Source organism: Protopterus annectens, chromosome 2.part1 (genome assembly GCF_019279795.1).
Source record: "Protopterus annectens isolate FY-2018-M chromosome 2.part1, PAN1.0, whole genome shotgun sequence".
In the NCBI taxonomy this organism is placed as follows: domain Eukaryota; kingdom Metazoa; phylum Chordata; order Ceratodontiformes; family Protopteridae; genus Protopterus; species Protopterus annectens.
The window spans coordinates 1,734,746,106-1,734,770,896 of NC_056729.1; the positions used below are offsets into that span (position 1 = coordinate 1,734,746,106).

The 24,791-nt window shown below is 39.2% G+C and overlaps 1 protein-coding gene across 1 annotated transcript in view; it reads right to left on the bottom strand.

Moving 5' to 3' along the window:
* Positions 1–24,791, bottom strand: part of TAS1R3 (taste 1 receptor member 3) — a 228,669-nt gene that overhangs the window by 15,232 nt on the left and 188,646 nt on the right. Inside the window, exon 4 of the mRNA XM_044063601.1 lies at positions 14,473–14,593. Coding sequence (XP_043919536.1) covers positions 14,473–14,593 — 121 coding nt within the window. The remainder of the gene's footprint in view (positions 1–14,472; positions 14,594–24,791) is intronic.

The following is a 24,791-nucleotide window of genomic DNA, read 5'->3' on the forward strand; positions in this document are numbered from 1 at the left end:
GAAGAGCCAAAGGAGGAGAAAAATTGAGGAAGACAATCAGTAAAGAGAAATAGTCAGAGGTAAGTCTTGCAGAGATGTGTATTAGGAGAAGACTACTGAGAATGGAGTGGTGTGTAGGAATGTAGGTGAAGGACAGAGAGAGAGGTAGGAGGCTTTAAAGAAGGACTGAGAAAGGGTGTAAGTAGAGTGAAAAGTGGGTAGGAAGTACTGGAAGAGAGGTGGGGGAGAGAGTAGAGGAAAGATGTCAGTGGGCTGTATGAGGGAGATGAGGAGGGTGTGGGTTAAGAAGTGGGGACAGTAAGAAGGTAGAGGAGCGCCACCTAGTGGTCTGTCAGTGTAATGCAGTAGAGACCCCAGGGAGAGATATCAGCTGAAGGGAAGGAGGGAGCTATTATAGGTCGGGATAGGGGGTGTAATTATAGAAATTATAGAAAGTAAGTTGGATAATCACGCTGTAGAGAGGGGGGGGTTGGGAGCTATCATAGGTTGGGATAGGGGGTGTAATTATAGAAATTATAGAAAGTAAGTGGGATAATCAAGCTGTAGAGGGGGGGGGTTGTGGCTGCTGGCTGGCCTGGCAGGGAAGCGCACTGCGACCTAGTTGTAATGAAGTTAGCTACAACAAAGTGTAAGAGCAGTGCACATACTTTTACATAGGTAATCTTTGCTGTGAGTGGTACTCAAGGAGCAGTAAGTCCTTTCAGGTATGGTTTGAAATGTCCGTTATTGGTGGTTCTTAGCCAGGGTGTCCAGGAGGGTGCAAACAACCAACCCTATGACAACATCCCCACCCCTGCAAATCCACCCCCACACCCCAACTAACAATTGCCCCAAGTTCAGCTTCCACCCAGAACCAACCAGATCCAATAAAAAACTACTCCGCAAGCTCAAACCAACGTCTCTAGCTGCAGATAAATTACCCACTGAATACCTCCACCTGGCTGCAGAAGCCATATCATATCCTGTCTCCATCCTAATTAACAGATCCATCTCCGAGTGTATAGTACCCAAGCTATGGAAAATATCACATACCATCCCTCTACATAAAGGGGGAACCTCCCTGGAACTCAATAACTACCGCCCTATAGCCATACTACCCCCTTTATCTAAAATTTTAGAGATGGTAATACACAAGCAACTAATTAAATATCTCCTAGAAAATAATCTAATAGCAACACAACAACATGGCTTTAGACTCGTCCATAGCACCCCCACCGCACTAACAGAATTCACCATCATTGTCAATACTCACAGAAACAACAGACTCCTTGTATCTGCCACCTTCCTTGACTTGTCCAAAGCATTCAATATGGTTAACCACAATAAACTCCTTCTTTCACTAGCAACTCTAAACCTTACCACCACTGCCATCTCCTGGTTCAAAAACTACCTAGAAGGAAGGAAACAAGCTGTTATGTGGCAAAACCAACTCTCACCCTCCCTACCAGTCTCCCTAGGAGTACCCCAAGGCTCCATCCTGGGGCCACTTCTTTTTACCCTCTTCACCAATCAGCTCCCAAACCGTATTCCTAGAGCCTCAATAGTGCAATATGCAGATGATACCACCATAATATGCGCAGGAAAATCAATTGACATCCCTCACTCCCTAACACAAGAATGCTTTTCCCTAGCAGACACTTGGATTACAAACCAAAGGTTCATTCTGAACCCAAGTAAAACAAAACTAGTACTCTTTAGCTCCCACAGAGCCACACCTCCCACTGATTAATTCATCTCCTCATTTAACAAGACCAAAATCACCCCCACAAATCATACCAAACCCTTAGGGGTTGAAATAGATAATCACCTTAGATTTGACCTACATATTTCTATAACTATAAAAAAGTATATAAAAAACTTGGCCTACTGTATCACAATAAAAAATTCCTCACTGACTACTCCAAAACTACAATAGCGAGGACTCACCTACTATCCACCCTACTTTATGCCTACCCCATGCTTACAAATCTCCGCAAATCCGACCTAAACAAACGTGATAGTTGTTATAATAAGATAGCCAAATTTGCTACAACCTCTCCCATCAGAACACATCACTATGAATGCCTAGAAAAACTCAGTTGACTAGAACTACCACTACTACTTCAACTCAATCAATTATCACTAGCCCAAAAATAATACATAACTCTGAAAACACCCCAGCCCTACAAAATCTTTTGCAACCCTATACAACTGCAAAACCTCCTCAAAGTAACCAAATATAACAATGAAGCTGGTAAGTATGTCTACAGCCACTGTATAGCAAAAACCTGGAACTCCCTTTCTGCCCACATAACTGACAACAAATCTCCATCACAGTTCAAGAAACTTGTTAAAGCTCACTTTTTGAATAATCGACTGTGCTCCTGTATCCCCCCTGGCTAATGTCTCATTAGAACACTTCACCTAACTTAAGTAACTCTGCTAAGCCAACCAATCATAGTACTGTACCCACTTAAGACTGTTAATCTACTCTCATCCCATCTCTCCAGGACTTAGAGAAAACTACCCCAGCAATGTTGAGCTCTCCATAAGCAACTAAAACCAGGAGAAGACATATTGTAAATCAATTTGTTATCCTTCTCAACTATAGCAAGCATCATCTGCTCTCTTGGAGCCTTATTATATGTCTCTCTGCTTTTACTCTGATAGTAAATCTGTCACAGGAATCCTAAACTTAGGAATATATTTTAGAAGTTTAATATTATATTGTAGAGAATGAATGTATCCTATCTGTTAGTTAATATGCATGTCAAAGTCTCTTCTATGGAAATTGTACGTCAAAAGTCTGTCCTTAAAACTATGTTTTGTAAAAAATTGTTCTCTTGGAGCTTTTCTCTCGGGCCTCCACTGAAAATGGACTCGTAATCCAGTTGGACTCTCCCAGTCAACAAATGTAAAATAAATAAATAAATGAGAACACAAAGAAGTAATAACAAAAATCGTTGCACACAAACTTTAAACAAATTCCCAATGTTTAATTTTGGAGAAACAATGTATCCTTTTCTCTTCTTCTTCTTTCGGCTTTTCCCAGTTAGGGGTTGCCACAGCGGATCATCTGCCCGCTCATGATTGGCAGTGAAGTTTTACAGTGTTGAGTTGCCAGCCCAGAGCCCAACCTTCCACAGAAGGCACAAATTCACACTCACACTCACACCTAGGGCCAATTCAGAGTGTCCAATCCACCTACTGCATGTCTTTGGGATGTGGGAGGAAACCGGAGCACCCGGAGGAAACCCACGCGACCACATAGAGGACATGCAGACTCCGCACAGAAAGCATCCCAGCTGAAAATCAAACCAGAGAAGTGGATATTGCTGAAAATAAATTATGAAGCTCCATGGATTAGTTGTCACAGTATGCAATGGAAGACAGTTAAGAAAAAAACAGATTAACTGTGACATTATGCAATGGTGGAAAATTAAGAAACAAACCTCCTCTGAAGTTAATGTATAGCACAAGAGTAAAATGAATCATCATCTAAAAGAACCAGCATCTCCCAAAAGAAACACAGTGATATAACTGTAACTTCAGCCTTTTAAACCCCTCTATTCCTTACATTTCAAAGAAAATACCAGAACAACCTAGTTATTTTTCATTATAGAAAATATTTCTTTCCTACCTACCCGCTACCAGCTTTCAGACTTCACCACTTCTAAATATCCCACTGCCCTCCAAATTTGTGTCTCCTTCTTGATTCCTACTTGCCCACTCCCTGGCATCAATAAAATATAGATCCCTTTATTTAATCCTGTTACTCCTCAGCTTATCCTGTATTCTTCTACTCCTACTGGGCCATCTCTCATCCTGCCATGATTCTATAATGGCTCTCAGCATCTCTCCAATTCTGTCCGAACCGTCTACTGATGTTTCCTTCCTACGCTCTCCACACATTGTGCCAAACCTATTTAATGATGCCTCTTACCTTTATTCCGAATATAGACTAACTCCATTTCAACTCAAACCAAAACAAAATTAAGTTGAAAAATAATCCCCAACAAGCAAGTATCAGTAATTCCCCAATATACTAAAATTGTTCTAGAAGGAGATATTCACTGTAATCCTGACCCCACCCATCACAATAAACATCAAGACAATTCTCTTCCATGTAGCACTCTCGCCCACAGCTGTCAATGCCCACCCCCTGTAATCTAACTTTTGCTACCATAAATGGTAGAAGCATAAGGACTATAATTGCTGAATCACATGCCTGCATTATCCAATATGAGCCTGATATTCTCGCTGTAACTGAAACTTGGCATAAATGACTTCAAAATTATACCTGTTTCCTATGACATCATCCATAATGATTTTAAAAAGAGGCAAAGTGGTGGTATTGCTTTAATATTTCCCAACAACTACCGCATTTCCCCTTACAACAAACCAACACCAGAACTGAATTCAGCAGGGCTTCTTCTTACTTTCCTGAAAAGAAACAATTATAAACAAATATGTTTTACTGTCCTTTCCATCCCTCCTTGTGACAATACAGCTATCCTGGAAGATATCGTAATCTGGATATCCATAACAATTCCAGAAGAAGAAAACACTACAAGGTGATGTAAATGTCATTAGATTGGACAAAAACTCTAACTGCTCTATATCTAGCATGAACTTAGATGGGTTCATTCAACTAATTATTAGCCTCACACATTATAGCAAGACATCAAATTCCCTATTAGACTGGATCCTAGTATCAGGCCCTAGCAAATACATCACTACAGCTACAATGTCAGACTCTCTCGGTGATCATCTCCCAGTCGATTGAACCAGACATCTCACACATCCACTTAAACAGCATTTTTGTAAAACAACATGCAACCTTTCAAAATTTATCTCAGAAATATTCATCGCTACCCTATCATGTACTAACTGGAAATTCCTAAAAATCTTCCCTTTAGATGATGATGTAAATGAATTCAGTACAACTTACCTGAATATCCTAAATAGTCGTGCACCTCCTGGAAGGAAGAGACTAAAAACAAATAATGCAATTGGTCTGGCCAAAAAGAGTAGAATGGTAATGCAGGACATCCTATATAAAACTATTCTTAAACAAACTCAAACCATGCTCTACATCTGCTGATGACCTTCCAAGCAAGTAGCTTAAAATAGCAATTGATAGCATTGCCTTTCCTGCCTCACTCTTCATAAATAGGTCAGTCCAGGAATCCCATGTTCCCTCACTCCGGAAAAAGTCATACATTATCCCACTGTACAGAGGAGGAATTTCAACAGACATTACTGATTTTAGACCCAAAGCAATCTTATCCCCAGTCTCCAAAATAATTGAAAAATATATTCATAAACCATTGCTAAACTATCTCCTTCCGGAAGAACTCCTATCCCCCACACAACATGGCTTCTGTCCTTCCCATAGTACTAACACTGCACTACTAACCTATCTCAATACTGACAATAAAGCTACAGATAACGGCAAACTAATCTCCTTATTTCTAGACAGCAAACTAGTCTCCTTATTTCTAGACAGCAAACTAGTCTCCTTATTTCTAGACAGCAAACTAGTCTCCTTATTTCTAGACTTGTCTAAAGCCTTCAGCACAGTTTGCCATAGCAAACATCTACTTCAAATAACCTCATTAGTTCTATCAGCCTACCCTTCTATGGTTTAAAAACTGCCTATTCAATAGCTATCAGTCAGTAAAATACAGGGATGTAATGGCCTCCCTGTCCCAAGATGAGCTAACCTTACTAATGAGGTGGGCCATGTAGAAAGCTTTCCATACAATGGAAGCAACATGGTGGTAAAAAAGTCAGGTTGCTATCAACCTGGGTGCCCAAATCCCTCATGACTGATTGCATGCTTAGGATATTGTTATTAATGTGACAATTTGTAGGGACGTCACTCTCCCCAAAGGGGATGATGATGTATTTTTTGGTATTCAAAAGTCAGGTTGCTATCAACCTGGGTGCCCCAATCCCTCATGACTGATTGCATGCTTAGGACATTATTATTAATGTGAAGATTTGTGAGGACATCACTCTCCTCAAAGGGGACGATGATGTATTTTTTGGTGTTTAGCTTGGGGCCATGCTTTGGCACCAGTCAGTTGTTTGGGTGAGACCCCTTGGAAGATGTCCACATCACTAGGGGAATTGATGACAGTGCCCAGCTTGCAGTCAACTGCAAACTTGGTCAGCCATAGTCCACTGGTTTGGTCCTGCACCTCAGAAAAGTATATCACAAATAACAGAGGCCCCAAGACCAAACCCTGGGGTATGCTACTTGTTGTGGGTCTACTGCTTGAGGTAGCTTCCCCTATTTTGACTAGGTGAGTTCTATCAGTGAGCCAGTTAGGTACCCATCTGGTAACATATGGCTTGATGCCTAGTTAAGAGAGTTTTCTATTATGGCTGAGTGGAAAATAGTGTCAAAGGCTTTGGCTAGGTTAAGCTAGGTGGTGTGCACCATCTTCCCCTCTTCTATGGCTTTGGTGACTGTCTCAAAGAAGTCGACCAAATTTAACCAAACATGACCTCCCCTCGACAAAGCCAAACTGTGTGGGATTGAGTGTTTGGAGGTTGCCAATATCCTTGGTAATGAGATCCATGATAATCCATTCCATGGCTTTGCAGATGAGGCTAGTTAGGCTGGTGGGTCTATAATTTCTCAGATTGGTGGATGCTCCACCTTTGTGCAAGGGATGATAGTGACTGTCCTCCACTCAGCTGGGATTAAGCCAGTACTCAGGCTTTGGTTGAATAGGGTGCCCAATGGTGCTGCAAGCTCCTGCCTGAGTTCAGGTAGGATGCAGCCTGGGATGTTATTGGGTCCCATGGAGGCTGTACTTTTTGCCTTTGAGAGAGCAGTGATAACCTGTTCCCTAGATATAAAGGGAAGGAGGCAGGTACTGGGGATGTCCTGATTTACTGATGAGGGGGACAGAGGGGCGAAGTTTTCACTGAATCTGTCAGCCAGCAAGTTTGCTATATCTACGTCATTTGTATATATGGTGTCCTTGACCACCATTTCTGAAGACTCAATCCTCCCTCAAAATATTCAGTAGTGAATTTTAATATGGAATTTAAATATTGGAATAATCAGAGCTCCTGAATATCTGTACAGCAATAATTATTTTTACAAACTTACAAACATTTTTTGCAGAGCTGTAAAAAAGCAAATAATACAAGAGAACTTCTCAATATTAATCTAGATTTTGCACATAGAGTGGGCCTTCAAAACACTGGCTGTATGAAACCAGTTGTAGTTAAGTTCTGATCACTAAATGATAATAATATGGTAATGTCTATGGCTATGGCCCTAAAAATAAAGAACATTATATTCTTATTTATTGCAACAAGCGTAGGCTGTAAGGGTGGTAATAAAGATTTTATAGATGTGGTTGAATAACATTATTGTGTCTAGTGCAGGATATGTAGATAATAACAACACAAAGGTCGTACATGATATCGGGTACATTAGACAACAAAGGAAGATGAGACGAGGACATCACTCAGTGGCTCCTTGGCAGAGGGGGACAAACCCCTGACTGCAACCCACATGATAGATGACAAGTTAGCACCCGATGCAGTAGAGAGGCCATCTAGGGCAAGTAAGCATCTGAAACTAGTTTGCCAATCCTGGGAGGAAGTATGGAGGCTGCTGGATGCACCTTATTGGTGACTCCTATTGGATAAGTTGTAGCCGGGGTGATACATAGGCAAAAGCATGTATAGATCTAGTGGGCACAAAGTAACAATCCTCATGTGTGCTGTGGCACAGCAGTTCTGGCATAACGGAGGCAAGCGATATATATTACAAAACCAACAGTTGCTTGAATAGTGGTCAAATATTGAAGCTGGTGGAAGCTGGTGGCTAGAAGTTGCAAAGAAGAAGAAATATATTAAAATTAAAAAAAAGAAGGAAGTCTGATCTGAGTTGCAGCATAATTCATGTGGGTAAACAGAAACTGCATATTGGTATGTTAAGAACAGGCATCTGTCTATTATAAAAGTTGGAAAGGATTCAAAAGTTCAATGTGTTGTGGTTGAATGGAGGTTGCCAATGAAATGACAGTAAGTGACAGAGAAGAGGTTATGAAAGCAGAGGGCTAGATGAAGACTGAAAAGTTTTAGTAAGGGACAAAGAGGACTGAAGGTAAGGTAGTGGAATCTATTATTGTCACAAGAGACGTTGAGTCAGAATAAAGTGCTGGGGAGTAATAAATGGGGGGAGACCAAGGGGTAGAATCAAAGAGTTCTATTGCACTTGCAGTTGAAGACATTACTTTCAGAGGAAGGAAAAAAAGGTAAAACTATCTATTTTTATTTTTTTTTTTATTTTATTTTACATTTGTTTACCGGGCTAGTCCAGCTGGATACATTTCCATTTTCAGCAGAGGCCCGGGGCCAAAAGCTCCACATAGAAACAAACACAGAGAAATTATCTACAAAAGCAAAGAATGGAGGTAGAAAATACCAGGCAAAAACCTGATTCTAAACTACATTACACAAATCACGCATATATACTAGGTAGGACATCATCCTAGTTTCTATTTCAGAATACAAGATAGAAGAGTTCTGTTATAGTAAAACATCTGTGGAAATATACAGTACATTCAGCGATTAATTACCCATCCAAAGGTTTGTAATAATTTGTAACAGTTACTACTTGCAAAGGTGCATTTGAAACAAGCTTCCCAGGGGGGGCAGTAGAGACTAATGAAAGAAGGTAGTATAAAAGGGTAATTAGTGCAATCACATGATTAGTCAGGATCTATATCTAAATCTATATCTATATCCATATCTATCTATCTGTCTATCTATGTGTCTATCTATCTATCTATCTATCTATCTATCTATCTATCTATCTATTTATCTATTTTGTTGTTTTCTTTTAATTGACAAGGTAATCCCACTACATACAAGTGCCCTGTCTCGAAGCAACTTAAGAGTGCTGTCTGGGTAAGTGTCTTCATCAGCACACAGTAGGCAAATGGAAACCTGCAGCACTGAGAACAGGGAGCAGCTCATTAACAGTTCTGAGTCTATATGCGCCCCCAAGGAAGCCTGCACCACTGACTACAGGAAGGAGATCATTAATAGTTCTGAGTCTATATGCGCCCCCAAGGAAGCCTGCACCACTGACTACAGGAAGGAGATCATTAATAGTTCTGAGTCTATATGCGTCCCCTATTTGACCTGCACCACTAACTACAGGAAGCATTTCATTAATAGTTCTGAGTCTATATGCGTCCCCTATGAAACCTGCACCACTGAGAACAGGGAGCAGCTCATTAATAGTTCTGAGTCTATATGCGTCCCCTATGAAACATGCACCACTGAGTACAGGAAGCATCTCATTAATAGTTCTGAGTCTATCTGCCCCTCCTAGGAAACCTGCAGCACTGAGTACAGGAAGCATCTCATTAATAGTTCTGAGTCTATTTGTGTCCCCTATGAAACCGGCACCACTTACTACAATAACTGCCCTTGCAGACCATTTTAAGCCAAGCCAGTTTCCCTTTTGGTGTTTGAATCAACCTATCCTGTTTGCTGTTAGAGTGGCCTTACTCATCCCATGGTCAATAATTATATATTACCTCTTGTGAAAATAACTGGGATGATACCATACATAATTTGAGGGGACCCATGCGTGGGATAAAACATTTGGGAGCTCCGTCTGCCCATAAGTAGTGCTGGAGTAGTCCTGGGGTAAATTTTCTATCACCCATCCATAGACCTATGTTGAAATTGAATACTGAGAGGGATGTGCTTTGTTTTATGTGGTTGGGAAGTCTGTTCTTGAGCAGTGGTATCATCTTTGAGATGTACCTGTCCCTTCAATCCATTTTGCTAATGCTGCAAAAGAGGTTTGTATCCCTGGACCGAGTATCTCTGATGCCATCTGATTCGATGATGTGCAGTAGGGCCATCAGTATTGGGTCAGAGGATACTTTCTACAGCAAGCACAGGTCACCACTTAGCAGTCTGTAAGATATGAAGTATACTGAATATAGTGACAGGGTTTTGGGTCAGTCCATGCAGGATATACTGTTTAGGCCATGTATCCTTTTAATAAGGTATCCCTGTATGCGTTCCAGTTGTTCCATGTGTCTGGAAAGAAACATGCCAAAGGGGACATTATATTCAATGACTGGCCTAATGAGGGCAGAATAAAAGTGGTCAATGATATCCCTAAATCTGGAGACAATCCCAGCACAATAAGCTGTGCAGTATAAAAGGACTTTCTTGCAATAATGGACACATGCTGGTCAAAAGTTAGGTCACTGTCCACAAAACTGAACAACTGGGCCAACTCTTAGGAGTGTATTTTTACTATGGTAGTTACTTGGGGTGTATAACTTCCCAAAAGATATGATAAAGCATTTTTAGCATTTAGTTCTGTAATAACTACAGAGGGATTAAATTGATCAGTCACAGCATGAAGTTATGTGAAGATTAGTGGAAGCTAGGTTAAGAAGGGAGGTGATGATTAGTGATCAGCAGTATGGTTTTATGCCAGGAAAGAGCACTACAGATGCGATATTTGCTCTGAGAGTGTTGATGGAGAAGTACAGAGAAGGTCAGAAGCAGTTGCATTGTGTCTTTGTGGATTTAGAGAAAGCATATGACAGGGTGCCTAGAGAGGAGTTGTGGTATTGTATGAGGAAGTCGGGAGTGGCAGAGAAGTATGTAAGAGTGGTACAGGATATGTACAAGGGTATTGTGACAGCGGTGAGGTCTGCAGTGGGAGTGACGGATGCGTTTAAGGTGGAGGTGGGATTACATCAAGGATCAGCTCTGAGCCATTTCTCATTTGCAATGGTGATGGACAGGTTGACAGACGAGATCAGACAGGAGTCCCCGTGGACAATGATGTTTGCAGATGACATTGTGATCTGTAGTGAGAGTAGGGAACAGGTGGAGGAGACACTGGGGAGGTGGGAATATGCTCTAGAGAGAAGAGGAATGAAGGTCAGCAGGGCTAATACAGAATATATGTGTGTGAATGAGAGGGAGGATAGAGGAATGATGAGGATGCAAGGAGTAGAGGTGGTGAAGGTGAATGAGTATTAAGTACTTGGGATCAACAGTTCAGAGTAATGGTGAGTGTGGAAGAGAGGTGAAGAAGAGAGTACCAGCAGGATGGAGTGGGTGGAGAAGAGTGTCAGGAGGGATTTGTGACAGACGAGTACCAGTAAGAGTGAAAGAGAAGGTCTACAAGAGGGTAGTGAGACCAGCTATGTTATATGAGTTGGAGACAGTGACACTGACAAAAAGGCAGGAGTCAGAGCTTGACACGGCAGAGTTGAAGATGTTAAGATTTGTACTGGGTGTGACGAGGATGGACAGGATTAGGAATAATAATAGCAACAAAGTATAAAGCAGAGAAGACAACCATGCAGCTCAGTTCAAATCGAATGAAAATCAGACGTAGAATCCAAAACAGCAACTTTATTTCATGCACATAGATGGTAAACACTTTCACAGATTAGCTTCCTCAGACCATTAAAACAATGTGCTATTGGTTAATGAATCCTTAAATATCTTTACTAAAACAATTATGACATCATGTCACACTTTTAATTAATGACTCCATATTAAAGGAACCAGGTTAAAAACAGTCATGCATTCTACTTCATATATAAAAAACAAAATATATAGCGTACAAAGTACTGGCGTAACCAGTCAGGAGGAGAAGGAAACCACACTCACTACAATTCCAATCTCACTTAGACCTACCACGACAGCAAACCAAACACATAAACACACAAAAACATACTTGGAGGCTCTAAATAAAAATCTGCCTAAGCAGCAGAGACCTCCAAAGCAGACACCCAAGCAACCGCTACCCCAAAACAAAACACGTGCAACACATAGCTTACAAATCCAGTATGCCGAACAGTCACAGCCTTTAAGGCTAAACAACACACCTGATACACTTGTAATAGGTGACTCTATCGTCAGGCACACTGACGTCCCACTCACCAGGCTGAACAAGGAGAAGGTCACGGTGAACTGCCTGTCGGGCACTAGGATCCGCCACATAACACAAGCACTCAGGTCACTCCAAGGCAAGTACAAATATGACTCGGTCATTGTTCATGCTGGTGTGAATGACCTGAGACGTACTTCCCTGGACTACATGAAAAGAGACATAGAGAAGCTCTCTGAGCATGTAGCCCAGGCCGGTATGACCCTGACCTTGAGTAGCATCTTACCCTCACCAAGAATGATGCCACAGTATGAAGACAAGATGATCAATTTCAACAATTGGCTTAAGTATTGGTGTCATTCAAAGGGCTCAATGCCTGTCAGCCTGGGATGACATGCTCGACAAGCCACGATGCTTCGCTAGGGACGGCTTGCACCTGTCACCCTGGGCTTTTGGATATTGGCAAGGCTCTTGCTTCCATAGTGCCCTTTTTAGGCAAGGCTCAAAAGACAAACCCACCTCTATAGGTATCACAAGGGATAAGAAACTAAGAGTAATGCTACTCAACGCCAGAAGTTTAAACCTCAAGATGCATGCACTCGAAACTCTCCTTAGCATGGAGAACATCGATATCTGTGCAGTAACAGAAACCTGGTTCAAGGCTCCCGAGAGCACCCCAGCACTACCAGGTTATACCTCATACCATGCTTTTATTTAAAACTTGGACCGAACCACAAAAGGAGGGGGAGTATCAATATTCGTCAAAGATACCCACACCTCCAGGTTGGTGGCACAGCACGAAGCATCAGAGACTATCCATGTGCAACTAACAGTGGGTACAACTGCCTTCCAGTTTATAGCCTGCTACAGACCACCCTCCCATGTTCTATACTACAGATAATAGAAAGATCTATGAGATTTGTAACAAACATTCGAATGTCCTTATGACAGATCCAGATATCAGTAATATCACTGGTGAGAAACCCAAGTTTAGATATAAGAATAAACGCAACTTAAAAAGGATGCTCTGTTATCCACATGTTGACCACAGGGATACATCTAAACCAGCGACCATTCCTTGTGGTGAATGTAACTTCTGTTGTTACATAGACATGACTGGGAAATGTACACACCCCGATACAGGGATAGAATATAGCTTCAAGTGTTCAGCGAATTGTAATACCCAACATGTAGTCTATCTCGCTGTCTGCATAATCTGTCAATCGTTTTATATAGGGAAGACAGATAGACACTTTAAGAATAGAATCAGAGAGCACAATTATAATATCAGGATTGGTTTGGTTACCAATGCTTTAGCTAAACATGTTATTTTGACAGGACAGGAACATACCTTTAGATTTATGGTAGTTGAGGTTATTCAACCAAACGTCCGGGGGGGGGTGTTAGGAATATTACTGAAGAAAAGGAAGTTAAGTGGATCATGCACTTAAGAGCTGATATGGGAAAGGGACTGAATGAGAGGGCTTCTATTAGACCCTTCCTTAAGTCCAAGAGTATGCCTGTTAGGTATTGATTTTATATATTTTTATGGACTCTAGTATTGTTATGTAATTTTGATAATTTCATCATAGTCATTATATTCTCTTTTTTTACCCTATGGGTATATGTATATATGTACATATTGATTTTTGTATGCTATATATTTTGTTTTTTATATATGAAGTAGAATGCATGACTGTTTTTAACCTGGTTCCTTTAATATGGAGTCATTAATTAAAAGTGTGACATGATGTCATAATTGTTTTAGTAAAGATATTTAAGGATTCATTAACCAATAGCACATTGTTTTAATGGTCTGAGGAAGCTAATCTGTGAAAGTGTTTACCATCTATGTGCATGAAATAAAGTTGCTGTTTTGGATTCTACATCTGATTTTCATTCGATTTGAACTGAGCTGCATGGTTGTCTTCGCTGCTTTATACTTTGTTGCTACTATAATTGTTTTTATTAGCAGCGTGACATTTGCTTTGGGGAGTGTTGACGTGTGTTTTTTATACAGAATTAGGAATAAGTATATTAGAGGGTCAGCCAAGGTTGAAAGGTTTGGAGACAAAAGCCAGAGAGGCAAGATTACGTTGGTTTGGACATGTGCTGAGGAGGGATGCAGAGTATATTGGGAAAAAGATGCTAAGGATGAAGCTACCAGGTAACAGGAAAAGAGGAAGGCCTAAGATAAGGTTTGTGGATGTGGTGGGAGAGGACATGCTGGTGGTTGGTGTGACAGAGCAAGATGCTGAGGATAGGAGGAAATGGAAACAGGTGATCTGCTGTGGTGACCCTTAACGGGAGCAGCCAAAAAAGAAGAAGAAGTTTCAGTTCATGATTTTGGCAATTTGTGTGCATTTATGAATCTGATACGACAAGTAGCCTCTTATTAATATCCATATACCTTTTAAGTCACACTATGACTTTCTGAAGAGTGTTGCAGAATAAAATAAGAATGAAAAGGCTAGGAATAATTGTGTTTAACATTCTAAGAAGATAGCAATAGTTGTAATCAAACTTCAAATGCACATTCAGGAAAGGGATTTGTAAAGTTATGTATTTTAACTTACCTGATAAATTTTGGAAGTAGCCATCCATGCAACTTATGCAGTCATAACAACAGGAATGATAGCCTTTCTCTATCATAATCTGTCCTGCTTCACACTTTTGTGAACACACTGATTGGGGTGCCTGAATAAATAGAAAAAAGTAAATTAGATATCAGTATTTACAATGAACTTTTTTCAGATGCACAATAAAATTGCTTCAAGTCTGCACAGAACATCTTCTTTTTCCAAGTCACTACATGTTATGGGATATAAATACCAATGAAAGAAACAGGGGAGTGGATCGTGAGAGAAGTGACATAATCTACAAACTAAACAAAATGGCAAATGGGTTAAGAAGGCATACTACAAATAAATAAAATGGTTAAAACTGATGTTTCAGCTTCAAATATGTTTTACAAATGTAATAATAAAAAAAAGATAGGAAAATAACGTGCAAATAATTCTGTCTGTCTCTTTCTCTGTCACTCCATCTCTCTTGCTCGCTCCCTCTGCCTTTGTATACACACACTGTGATGCCTGTGCCCTGGCCCAACAATCAAGGAGCCTCAATCCTCACCATTGACACCAGATAGAGCGACTCCTAGAAGAGGAAAGGATAACTAATACACACAGTAAAGTACAATTTCCCTTAAGCACACACAGAGATCACAGTCAGTCTGGGGCTGGTTGCTCCCCTGTTCATCAGTTCCCCAGTAAGACTCCCCACTGGCACAGCTATTGGGTCCAGGTCTCAGTCTAGCTGGGCAAGCTAAAATCTCCAGTACCCTCACTGTCCAACCAGTGCTTCGTGTCCCTGCCCAAGTAGCTGACACACCACACACACACTTTGAGAAGAGGTTTTGCAACCACACAGACCCTCCTGGGAAAAGGCTGGCACAGGTTCTCCAGCTGTGCCCCTATTACCCAGAACATATGGTAGTAATTCCTGCCACCACCCAGCTAATATTATTATCAGCTACTAAAAGGCCCTTAAAAGGGTGTCCAATTATTAATGTGCAATATTATTATCCAGTTGGTAATGTGACTATTCAGTCTAAGGCTTATTTTAGAGTGGCCTATTACAATGGACTCTATAAATATGCAATGTACTCTAAAGCCTACTTCTACACAAACCAGCCACAGGTAAAGGTTTTTAAAATATTCAATAATAAATAATTAAAACACAAGACAATACTACTACACCACAGAGATATCTAAGAGTTCAGAGATCACACAGAAACTTAAAACAATATAGTAGGAGAGGTCTGATGTCAAAGAAAAACACTTAATCTAACTTTCTAATCTTTAGCTAATCTTAAGAGAAAACACAGGGCTATAATCCTACTTACATACATAAAGCATAAGCAGTGCTGGGTTAGATGTCCAAGATCAAAATGCTTCCAGTCTCTCACTGAACAATAGTTTTTAAACACTAACCAACAGCTCTGCTGAGGCCCTGCCAAATTACATCATTTTGACACTTAGGTTTTCTCAGTATTCACATTACATCATCTTGACACTTAGTTTGGAGTTCCCAGGCCACAAACTGCATTATTTAGCAAGCTAACACCTGATCAGGAAAATACAACAATAAAAGACATTTTCACATGTGCACTCTAGCAGAAACCAGAGCAATAAAGCACCTTCTACATGTAAATTCTGGCCCTTAACTTTAACCTTAAAACAATGGGCATGAAACCTTCATCCAGACTCACTGGAGCCGACTTGTAAAACATCAAAGAAATTCATAAGATCTTTTCAACTTCAAAAAACACATTGGAAATGCTTGGCTTGGTTTTCCTTACAGCAGATGGCAATGTTGCAACAATCTTGAAGTTCACATTTTACAGTGTTTTCTTTCATTTAAAAACACAAGCCGGTATTTTACATTTATTTATACAGTTGATAAAATTATGTATTTTAAAATGTCCATTCCCTAGCCTATCTGCCCATCTTGCACACTGCTGGCCTGCCCATAGCTCACCCACTGTAGTGTTTGCTAGTCCTCTCCTGTAGTGGCTACCTGCCCAGTGGACTACCCTCCATTGAAGCGCCTCCAGTTAGAGCGGAATACCGCTTCCTCCACGGAACTCTACAGCACCTTCACTAAGAATTGCTGCATGTATGTACTTACTAGTGCTGCTATCTATTTACTATTTATTTATTGTACCACTTCTGGTGACATTTTGTCATATTATAGGGCTCTGCCTCGTGTCCGCCAGCAGCTTGCCACAGTCCTAACTTTCTTTTTTTCTCCTGCTTACCTTTTCACCTGTGCCCGTTTTCTATTACCTTTGTAATATTGGGTAGTAATTACAAACTAAGACCAATAGATGGCAGCATAAGTCTGTTTTCCTTCCCTAATTGGAATTCCCGTCCATAGAGAAACAATCTCTGCAAACAAACTATCCAATTTCTTGTAATTTAGCCCACGCAGTGCTACCTTTCCTTCCCTGAGGCTTTCTCCCTATCTCTGTTTTTCCACTCCTATTAAAACTAGACCTATAAAGGAACATATATCCCTAACTCAGTTCTTATATTCTATTAGTAGTTTAACGTAATATATCTGTTTTAGATCCTCCTGCCTTCCCTACATTGACCCCTGTATTTTGTGGTAATGCTTACAAATCCACAATTGTTTTAGCACAGTCTGTACTCTCAGATTCCTCCAAGTCTCTCTGTTCTACCTCTTATACACACTACTATTTCCTTCTCCCTCTAGGATAGCTTACCTGACCCTGGGAGTGATCCCAAATGAGCTGACTGATTGTTTTTTGCTGGCTTTCCTTCTCCTTTGCTCTATTTCTTGGCCTAATACTCCAAGCACTAATCCCCACCAAATAGTTACCTCTTCCTCCTGTCCATCATTTCTAGGTTTAGCCCCTCTCCCTCCCCCCCCCGCCTACCTGCCTCCTAATTTTCCCGCCCTGACATCTTTATAGAGTCCCCAGTAGGCGTGGCGCCATTTTTAAATGTCCATTCCCTAGCCTATCTGCCCGTCTTGCACGCTGCTGACCTGCCCGTAGGTGAGTACCTCTTACAAATGCTGAATGTGGGATTTAGCCTGTTGACTACGGTATTGTATTTTCATAATAGCGGAATTTTCAGATACCAGCAGTAGCATCTCTAATAGCGACTTAAAGTGCCTGTACGTATTAACTCCTGTAATCTAGAATTGTAAACGACTAGCTTGAGGTTGATTGCTGTTGAGATACTAGTGCCTCAACCCCGCTAATTCACACTAAAGCATTTGGATAAGATGCTATAGTAATCGAAATTCTGAGTACTTGAGATTTCTTTAATGTACTTTAGATGAAATATAGTTGTTAATGTTCTGTGTTCCTCCTTGTAGTTCTGCAAAGCCCCGTAGGTATGCTGTTGTTCTAATATTGTGTTAATGTAATTGAGTGTAGATCTCTGCTGAACATTAGCGATTCCAAATGTTTCATAACTAGTTTCTGGCTGTCTGATGTAATGCTTTTTCTAGGCTAACCTCAGTTGGCGTCTGAGCGTTCAGTTGTGTTTTTTGCATAGTTATGCTTATTTAAAGTCATCGCGCTCAGATGTGTTTCAGATATTACGCTTACATTGTACCTAACATTACAACTTTTACAACTAGAACCTACAAGGTCAGGATGTGTTGTACCTCATACTAAGATATGTATTTATTGCATAATACATTGTTGGCTGTTGTAGAGCGCTGACTTTTGTAACCTACTCTCAGTGCATCTGTTTCCCTTACTGTTTTATTATACATTGTTTCTGCTTTTTTTTGTCACCTAGACTCCTATAACCTTGTTTAGCGATTCTTGTTCCTTCATTGTGTTCTAACCCCTTATTTCTCGCTACTTCTTGGTTTCCGCCACTATATTGATCAGTGGAAGCAGCGGGTAGTAAACTAATAGTGCTTTTAAAGCATCTTATGCTGCTGCTGTGCATGTCGCTAAAGACGATTAACTGTAGTTTGTAACTATAGCTAACGTCTCTGCAGACATATTTTCTAAACAAGTTAGTAAGCCATGCTCCTCCCTATGGCCTGCTTCTTAAGGAAGTAGGAGATTTGTAACCTTTTTTGTGACTTTGTTCCCAGAGCATTCTTTTTTTACAAATTAACTCTTCCCTATTCCTTTCAACTCCTCATGCCTATACACATGCAGCTATAAAGCACATCTGGCATTGCTGTACATATTATTCTAGTCACTTTAATTGGCTATAATTGAATTATCGCTCAGTCGCTTGTAGCCTGTGATCTTCACATAGTGGTTCCTAACCGCATTGGTGACTGTGTAACCATATCATCAAATTTAATACTACACCTTTGCTCAATACATAGGACCTCTGCTTTAGGACTTTTCCATACACTAAGTAGAAGTCCAACTCTAGAGACTTTTTAGAGTTTTACTCCGTGGGGCTATAGTCTTCCAGCTGTGCACATTCTCTAGCTGTTCTCCCTATCCTGGCCTATTCCCCAATAAAATAAATCTCATAATCTTCCTTACTCCTTTACTCTGAACTCAGTTTACTCTCTCTGTAATACTACTGTAGTGGTCTCCCTGTGAATTATTACAGTATATATGCTAGCTTATAACCTGCTCTCTTTCAAATACTGCAGATAATTATTGTAACCTCATTATTCTAATTGAATCTTTTCCTTACAGCTCGCCTACTGTAGTGTTTGCTAGTCCTCTCCTGTAGTGGCTAACTGCCCAGCAGACTACCCTCCATTGAAGCGCCTCCATTTAGAGCAGAATACCGGTTCCTCCACGGAACTCTATACAGCACCTTCACTAAGAATTGCTGCATGTATGTACTTACTAGTGCTGCTATCTATTTACTATTTATATATTGTACCACTTCTGGTGACATTTTGTCATAGGATAGGGCTCTGCCTCGTGTCAGCCAGCAGTTTTCCACAGTCCTAACTTTCTTTTTTTCTCCCGCTTACCTTTTCACCTGTGCTCGTTTTCTATTACCTTTGTAATATTGGGTAGTAATTACAAACTAAGGCCGCTAGATGGCAGCATAAGTCTGTTTTCCTTCCCTAACTGGAATTCCCGTCCATAGAGAAACAATCTCTGCAAACAAACTATCCAATTTCTTGTAATTTACCCCACACAATGCTACCTTTCCTTCCCTGAGGCTTTTTCCCTATCTCTGTTTTTCCACTCCTATTAAAACTAGACCTATAAAGGAGCATATATCCCTATCTCAGTTCTTATATTCTATTAGTAGTTAAACATAATATACCTGTTTTAGATCCTCCTGCCCTCCCTACATTGACCCCTGTATTTTGTGGTAATGCTTACAAATCCACAATTGTTTTAGCACAGTCTGTACTCTCAATTTCCTCCAAGTCTCTCTGTTCTACCTCTTATACACACTACTATTTCCTTCTCCCTCTAGGATAGCTTACCTGACCCTGGGAGTGATCCCAAATGAGCTGACTGATTGTTTTTTGCTGGCTTTCCTTCTCCTTTGCTCTACCCGCTCCATTCGCTCTGCGGGCTCACTCCGCTCCCCTACCCTACCCCCAATTCCCACCCAAGCCCAGTGGTCCTACACTTATAGGAAGATAACCCAACCCACTACTTCATCCACCAATAAGAAAGTAAAGTAAAGCAACGCCACCCTGTCAACTCTCTATCTTCAAACCTATCTTTAACCTGCTTCTTAGAACACACCTTCACTTACTATGTATAACACAAGCATTTCTAAATATAACATCCTACTCTCCTCCTTCCTACTCCTAAATACTCTTCTCATTTCCTACTCCCTCACCGTCTTCGAAAACAGAAAGTTAACTGTATCCCATCTAACACTAAAACAGACTACTACCCTCTTTGAATACACCCCACAACCACACAGCAACATAACTTCATAATCTCCATACCTCATGCCTCACTACCATAGAACAACACATATAAAGTTTCTCCAAAACAAGAAACCTTTTTAAATATCTTCCAAACTTTCCAAACACATACATAGTCACCAACAGCTATTATTCCTTTATGGTGACATTCATCCTAATCCAGGCCCAAACCTTACCACCCCACTATCCCATCAATAAACTAAGCTACTTATATAAATCCTACCACCAGTCCCAATTCTCTCTAGATAGCCCACCTTAATATTCACAGTCTGAATAATAAAATAACCCAACTGCATGCCCTTCGTGACTTATATTCCTTTGATATCCTATGCCTAACTGAAACCTGGCTAAAGGCAAACACCAAGGATAATGACATATTACCACCAGGATATAACATCATTAGACTTGACCGTCACATCAAAAACGGTGGAGGTGTAGCTATACTTTACAAAACTGAACTACTGGTTACCCTACTAGATACCAAACCACCCTCACAAAGTAATAGTGAAATCTTAATCACCAAACTACAAATTAATACAAATAAATCCATTTATATAATTTGCTGTTACACCCCACCAGATAACAATATTAATACCCTTGAAAACTTACTGGCTCTCAACCTCCTTCCCTCAGGAAACTATACTACTGGGAGACTTTAATATTGATTGGAATTGTTGTATTTCCCAAATACCCACTTCACACATAAACCTCTATGGCTTTAATCAAACCATTACCGTCCCTACACAAATAAACAAAACCAGCTCCAAACAGAGCACCCTGGACTGGATTCTAGTTAATAGCAACCCTATGACTTATATCACAGGAATACTACCTGATAACATTAGTGACCATCAAATCACTTTCATCAACAGACAAAAAAGCCCTATCTCCAATAATACACAACTCAGACCTACCAGGAACAAAACTAATTTCAAGCAAGCCAACTTCAAATTAGAACTCAAAGCTTGCAATTGGTCTCTCCTAAAATACTTACCTCTTGATGAGGCTGTTTTATATTTTAACAACAAATTCCTCCAAATCCTCAACCACCATGCCCCCACAAGATTAATAAAAACCAAAGCAAAGCCTGCTCCTTGGCTAACCAAAGAAACCAAACAAAAAATGCTACTTAGAAATAGGACTTGGGACAAATGGTGATCTACCAAAAACCCAGCTGACCACCAGACCTTTAAACAACTTAGAAACGAAACAAAGAAACTAATATTCCCAGATAAAAAAAATTACTTCTGGAAATTCCAACACACATAACGTCAAAAACCTCAGAAATTCTGGGATGGTATCAACAAACTACTACACCCAGGCAATTCCAAAACACCTACTCCTTCTAACCTCACTCAGACTACACCCAATCTAATTGTTGATACTTTCAACTATTTTTTCTCGGACACTGTCACTTCCCTAGCATCAACCTTATCTCCTCAGTCTACTCAAGCACCTCACTCCCAAAACAATAATACCCCCTATTTCAATCTGCAACCAGTCACGACAGATCTCATCTATACCTTACTTACGAAACTTAAACCTTGTACCCCCTCAGCTGACCTCATCCCAGCTGAGTACCTACAAATTGCAGCCAAAGCACTTGCCTTTCCTGTCTCCATTTTAATTAATCGAACCATAACCGAAGGCATTATCCCAACCCTCTGAAAGGTCTCTCATATCATTCCACTACATAAGGGTGGTAACTCAAATGAACTCTCGAACTTCCGTCCCATAGCTTTACTTTCTCCATTAACTAAAATCATGGAAAGATATGTACATAGGCAATTACTTGACCATCTGTTCCAAAACAATCTCCTAACAGATTGCCAACATGGTTTTAGACCTTATGACAGCACTACTACTGCTCTCTTGTTATTCACTGACCATATTAATAAAAATCGGAATAACAACTTGTTGTCCTCAGCTCTATTCTTAGACCTCTCTAAGGCCTTTGATATGGTCAACCATACTCTCTTACTAAACATTCTTAAATCTTTTTATTTGGACTCTCAGGCTGTCCTACTTAGAAAATAGACAACAAGCAGTGCTATGGGAAAATCACTTACCATCTCTTCTTCCTATCAAAATAGGAGTACCACAAGGCTCAATACTGGGTCCTCTCCTCTTTTCTATTTTTTATTAACAACCTAAATAAGTCCCTTCCACAATCCATCTGTATTCAATATGCCGACGACTCAACACTGATATGTTCAGCATCCTCTCAGTTGAGCTTCAGACTACTACACAAAAAGTCTTCACAGCAGCCGAAAACTGGTTCCACCAATATTGCCTCTTACTGAATCCCAAAAAGACTAAATTATTACTTTTCACACCTTCACAAAAGTCATCTTCTTTTACCTTCAATATAACTTCTAATAATGGCACTATAATATCCCCTGACCCTACTACCAAACTTCTTGGTGTCACAATAGACCACAATCTCAACTTTGATTCCCACATTAACTTAACCATCAAGTCAGTCAATAGAAAACTTGGTTCTCTCTATAGGCTTAAACCCTTCCTTACCACCTCAGCCAGAAGTACTATAGCACAAACACACCTGCTCTCTACCCTTCTTTATGCCTCACCGATTTTTACAAACTTATCTAAATCTAATTTCAATAAACTAGCAACATCATATAACAATGTAGCCAGATTTGTAACTGGAGCCCCTTTACGTACCCATCATTGCTCTAATGTTAAACAACTAGGCTGGCTGGAACTACAAAATCAAATTCTACTACAGTAACTAACCATCACCCACAAAGTCTTCTATCAGCCTTCTAATACCACTATACTTAGTTCCCTTATTACTCCGTATAAAAACATCTCTTCCTTACGCTCTGCCACCAAGCTCCTAGCTGCCTCCTATAAATCCAACAACAAAGCTGGGGACAGTCTGTTCTCCAACTGTACTGCACCTATCTGGAACAAGCTTCCAAGTGAACTTACTGCAGTTACCTCTTTACCTACATTCAAGAAGCATCTAAAAACTTTGCTTAATTCCCAATGGCTCTGCCCTTGTACTAACCCTGACTAAACTTTTTTTCTCCTCTACCTTTTCCTAGACTTTCTAATCTTTACTAGGTTACTAAAGTACTTTTGTTTTTCTATTCTCTATTTATCAATCCCACTGAGATAGACAAAAAAAAAAGGCACCTATTGGATTTTCTTGATTATGCTTATTGAATAATTATATACTACTTATGAAATAATTATATACTACTTATGAAATAGTTATATACTACTTATTAAATAGTTATATACTACTTATTAAATAGTTATATACTACTTATTAAATAGTTATATACTACTTATGAAATAATTATATACTACTTATGAAATAGTTATATACTACTTATTAAATAGTTATATACTACTTATTAAATAGTTATATACTACTTATGAAATAATTATATACTACTTATGAAATAGTTATATACTACTTATTAAATAGTTATATACTACTTATTAAATAGTTATATACTACTTATGAAATAATTATATACTACTTATGAAATAGTTATATACTACTTATTAAATAGTTATATACTACTTATTAAATAGTTATATACTACTTATGAAATAGTTATATACTACTTATGAAATAGTTATATACTACCTACGAAATAGTTATATACTACTTATGAAATAGTTATATACTACTTATGAAATAATTATATACTACTTATGGAATAATTATATACTACTTATGGAATAATTATATACTAAATATGAAATAGTTATATACTACTTATTAAATAGTTATATACTACTTATGGAATAATTATATACTACTTATGGAATAATTATATACTACTTATGGAATAATTATATACTACTTATGGAATAATTATATACTAAATATGAAATAGTTATATACTACTTATGGAATAATTATATACTACTTATGGAATAATTATATACTACTTATGGAATAATTATATACTAAATATGAAATAGTTATATACTACTTATTAAATAGTTATATACTACTTATGAAATAATTATATACTACTATATACTACTTATGGAATAATTATATACTACTTATGGAATAATTATATACTACTTATTAAATAGTTATATACTACTTATGGAATAATTATATACTACTTATGGAATAATTATATACTACTTATGGAATAATTATATACTACTTATTAAATAGTTATATACTACTTATGGAATAATTATACAAAACCTTATTCTAGTTATAACACTATCAAAATAATACTATTTAATTAACATCACAGATTATTATACTTATTAAAATTAAACCTTGACTATATATCCACTAGTACTAAATTAGCAAAGCACTTGCCTTTCCTGTCTCCATTTTAATTAATCGAACCATAACCGAAGGCATTATCCCAACCCTCTGAAAGGTCTCTCATATCATTCCACTACATAAGGGTGGTAACTCAAATGAACTCTCGAACTTCCGTCCCATAGCTTTACTTTCTCC